Here is a 4395-nt window from a genome sequence, read left to right as displayed (position 1 = left end):
AAGTTTGGGGGGGCACCCCAAAATCTCAGGGATCCACCCCAAAATCCGGGGGCCACCAGGAGGGGGGGGGCACACCCCAAAATCTGGGGGCATCCCCAGGGAGGACACCCCAAAATCTGGGGGGGGGCACCCCAAAAATCTCAGGGATCCGCCCCAAATCTGGGGGCCACCGGGGGGAGGGGCACCCCAAAATCTGAAGGCCAATGAGGGAACACCTCAAAATCTGGGGGGGGGCACCCCAAAATCTGGGGGTCACCGGGGGGGGGCACCAAATGGGGGAGGGGGAGTGGCCAAAATCTGGAGGCCGTGGCCAAGGGGGGGGCCTCGACATCGGGGGACCCCCGGGGGGCACAAACGTCCCCTGGGGGTCCCCAAGGCCAAGCCCCGCCCCCCCGCGATGACATCAGAGGCCAGGCAGCCAATCCCGTTGTCTGAAGGTGAGCCCTGCCCCCTGGCCGAACCCATCGTCCAATGAGGGGCCGAGGTCTCCAGGTGGCTGAGCCCGTCGTCCAATGAGGATCTTCGGCACCCACGCCGGCTGAACCCCTCGTCCAATGGCGAGGAGCCGCCCCAAGGGGCCGGCCAACCGGGTGGCTGGCCAAATCCATCGGCCAATCACAAGCCACGGCGCTCCCGATGGCAAAACCCGTCGGCCAATCACAAATGACGGTGATCCCGTTGACCAAACTCGGCATCCAATGACGAAGGACGGCGTTCCGGTTGGCCAAACCCACCAGCCAATCACAAGGCACAGCGCTCCAGCTGGCCAAACCCAGCGGCCAATGACGAAGGACGGCGTTCCTGATTGGCCAAAGCCCCCAGTCAACGTCTGATTGGCCAAACCATCAGCCAATGGCGGGCCACGGCGTTCCGATTGGCTAAATCCGTCGTTCAGGGTCCAGTTGGCCACACCCATCGGCCAATGACGAACCGGGGCGTTCTGGTTGGCCAAACTCAACAGCCAATGACAAATGACGGCGTTCCAGTTGGCCGAACCCTCCAGCCAATCACAAGTCCCGGCGTTCCGGTTGGCCACACCCATTGCCCAACGTCCTGTTGGCCATGAGCCAATGACAATCCACGGCGTTGTGGCTGGCCAATCCCATCAGGCAATGACGAACGACGGCGTTCCGGTTGGCCAAACCCAGCAGCCAATGACGAACGAGGGCACTCCCGATGGCCAACTCCATTGGCCAAGGTTCCGCTGGTTAAACCCATCGGCCAATGATCAACCACGGCGTTCTGCTTGGCCAAAACTCTCAGCCAATGACAACTGACGGCGTTCCGGTTGGTCAAACCCATCGGCCAATGACAAACCATCGTGTTCCGGTTGGCCAAACCCATCCGTCAATGACCAATCGCGGCGTTCTGCTTGGCCAAACCCTTCAGTCGATGACCAATCACAGCGTTCGGGTTGGCCAAACCCAGCAGCCAATGATGAACGAGGGCGTTCCAGTTGGCCAAACCCCTTGGAGAAGGTTCCATTGGCCAAACCCATCCCTCAATGGCCAATCACAGTGTTCCAATTGGCCAAACCCACCAGCCGATGTCTGGTTGGCCAAACCCTTCAGTCAATGGCCAATCACGGCGTCCTGGTTGGCCAAACCTCTTGGACAATGTTCCAGTTGGCCAAACCCATCCACCAGTGACCAATCCCGGCGTTCCAGTTGGCCAAACCCATTGGAGAAGGTTCCGTTGGCCAAACCCATTGGTCAGTGACCAATCACGGTGTTCCAATTAGCCAAACCCACCAGCCGATGTCTGGTTGGCCAAACCCATCAGTTGACGACCAATCACAGCATCTCAGTTGGCCAATCCCATCCCTCAATGGCCAATCACGGCGTTCTGGTTGGCCAAACCCCTTGGAGAAGGTTCCATTGGCCAAACCCTTCAGTCAGTGGCCAATCACAGTGTCCCACTTGGCCAAACCCATCAGTCAATGACCAACCACAGCGTTCTGGTTGGCCAAACCCATCAACCAATGACGAACGAGGACGTTCTAGTTGGCCAAACCCATTGGACAATGTTCCATTGGCCAAACCCTTCAGTCAATGCCCAATCACGGTGTTCCAATTGGCCAAAGCCACCAGCCGACGTCCGGTTGGCCAAACCCATCAGTTGATGACCAATCACAGCATCCCAGTTGGCCAAAGCCCTTGGAGAAGGTTCCGTTGGCCAAACCCATCCCTCAATGGCCAATCACAGTGTTCCAATTGGCCAAACCCACCAGCCGACGTCCGGTTGGCCAAACCCTTCAATCGATGACCAATCACGGTGTTCCAGTTGGCCAAAACCATCTGTCAGTGGCCAACCACGGCGTTCCAATTGGCCAAACCCATCAGTCGATGACCAATCTCAGTGTCCCAATTGGCCAAACCCATCAGCCAATGACAAACGAGGGTGTTCCAGTTGGCCAAACCCATCAGTCGATGGCCAATCACAGCGTTCCGGTTGGCCAAACCCATCAGCCAATGACGAACGAGGGCGTTCCAGTTGGCCAAACCCATTGGACAATGTTCTGTTGGCCAAACCCTTCAGTCAATGGCCAATCACCGCGTTCCGGTTGGCCGAACCCATCATTCAATGACCAATCACGGCATCCCAGTTGGCCAAACCCATTGGACAATGTTCCATTGGCCAAACCCTTCAGTCAATGGCCAATCACGGTGTCCCACTTGGCCAAAGCCACCAGCTGACATCTGGTTGGCCAAACTCTTCACTCAATAACCAATCACAGCGTCCCAGTTGGCCAAACCCTTCTGTCAATGGCCAATCACAGCGTCCTGGTTGGCCAAACCCCTTGGACAATGTTCTGTTGGCCAAACCCTTCACTCGATGACCAATCCCCGCGTCCCAGTTGGCCAAACCCATCAGCCAATGACAAATGACGGCGTTCCCGATGGCCAAACCCATTGGACAACGTTCTCTTGGCCAAACCCATCAGCCAATGATGAACCACGACGTCCTGGTTGGCCAAACCCAGCAGCCAATGACGAATGACGGCGTTCCAGTTGGCCAAACCGCTTGGACAATGTTCCGTTGGCCAAACCCATCCGTCAGTGGCCAATCACTGTGTTCCACTTGGCCAAACCCATCAGCCAATGGCCAATCACGGCGTTCCAGTTGGCCAAACCCCTTGGACAATGTTTCGTTGGCCAAACCCATCCATCAGTGGCCAATCACGGCATTCTGGTTGGCCAAACCCTTTGGACAATGTTCTCTTGGCCAAAGCCTTCAGTTGATGACCAACCACAGCGTTCTGGTTGGCCAAACCCATCAGCCAATGACGAATGACAGCACTTCAGTTGGCCAAACCCATTGGACAATGTTCCATTGGCCAAACCCATCTGTCAGTGGCCAATCACGGTGTTCCGGTTGGCCAAACCCATCAACCAATGACGAATGACAGTGCTCCAGTTGGCCAAACTCATTGGCAAACGTTCCATTGGCCAAACCCTTCAGTCGATGACCAATCATGGTGTTCCAGTTGGCCAAACCCATCCGTCAGTGGCCAATCACGGCGTTCTGGTTGGCCAAACCCATCAGTCGATGACCAATCTCAGTGTCCCAATTGGGCAAACCCATCAGCCAATGACAAACGAGGGCGTTCCAGTTGGCCAAACCCATTGGACAATGTTCTGTTGGCCAAACCCTTCAGTAGATGACCAGTCACAGCATTCTGGTTGGCCAAACCCTTCAGTCAATGACCAATCACGGTGCTCCAGTTGGCCAAACCCATTGGACAATGTTCCGTTGGCCAAACCCTTCAGTCGATGACCAATCACGGTGTCCCAGTTGGCCAAACCCATCAGCCAATGACGAATGACAGTGTTCCAGTTGGCCAAACCCCTTGGAGAAGGTTCTGTTGGCCAAACCCATCCGGTCAATGGCCAATCATGGTGTCCCAGTTGGCCAAAGCCACCAGCCAATGACAAACGAGGGCGTTCCACTTGGCCAAACCCCTTGGACAATGTTCTGTTGGCCAAACCCATCCATCAGTGGCCAATCACGGCGTTCTGGTTGGCCGAACCCATCCATCGATGACCAATCACAGCGTCCCAGTTGGCCAAATCCATCAGCCAATGACGAACAACGGTGTTTCAGTTGGCCAAACCAATGGACAATGTTCCATTGGCCAAACCCATCAGTTGATGACCAATCACAGCATCCCAGTTGGCCAAACCCATTGGACAAAGTTCTGTTGGTCAAACCCTTCAGTCGATGACCAATCACGGCATCCCAGTTGGCCAAACCCATCAGCCAATGACGAACGAGGACATTCCAGTTGGCCAAACCCATTGGACAATGTTCTCTTGGCCAAACCCATCCATCAGTGGCCAATCACGGCGTTCCAGTTGGCCAAACCCATTGGACAATGTTCTGGTGGCCAAACCC

At 56.0% G+C, this 4395-nt stretch overlaps 1 protein-coding gene across 4 annotated transcripts in view; it reads right to left on the bottom strand.

Annotated features, from left to right (window-relative positions):
* Positions 1–2163: 2163 nt before the first annotated feature.
* Positions 2164–4395, bottom strand: part of LOC118159102 — a 3182-nt gene continuing 950 nt past the window's right edge. Inside the window, exons 4-7 of one of the 4 annotated variants that reach the window (XM_035313731.1) lie at positions 3456–3497; positions 3082–3133; positions 2868–3011; positions 2164–2297 (exon numbers count right to left, since the gene is read on the bottom strand). In XM_035313731.1, coding sequence (XP_035169622.1) covers positions 2270–2297; positions 2868–3011; positions 3082–3133; positions 3456–3497 — 266 coding nt within the window. In that variant the 3' untranslated portion in view covers positions 2164–2269. The other 3 variants (XR_004746999.1, XR_004746998.1, XR_004746997.1) reach the window with 3 other exon arrangements.

Source organism: Oxyura jamaicensis, unplaced genomic scaffold, assembly GCF_011077185.1.
Source record: "Oxyura jamaicensis isolate SHBP4307 breed ruddy duck unplaced genomic scaffold, BPBGC_Ojam_1.0 oxyUn_random_OJ67144, whole genome shotgun sequence".
Lineage (NCBI taxonomy): Eukaryota > Metazoa > Chordata > Aves > Anseriformes > Anatidae > Oxyura > Oxyura jamaicensis.
This window is presented reverse-complemented; position numbering and strand designations above follow the sequence as displayed.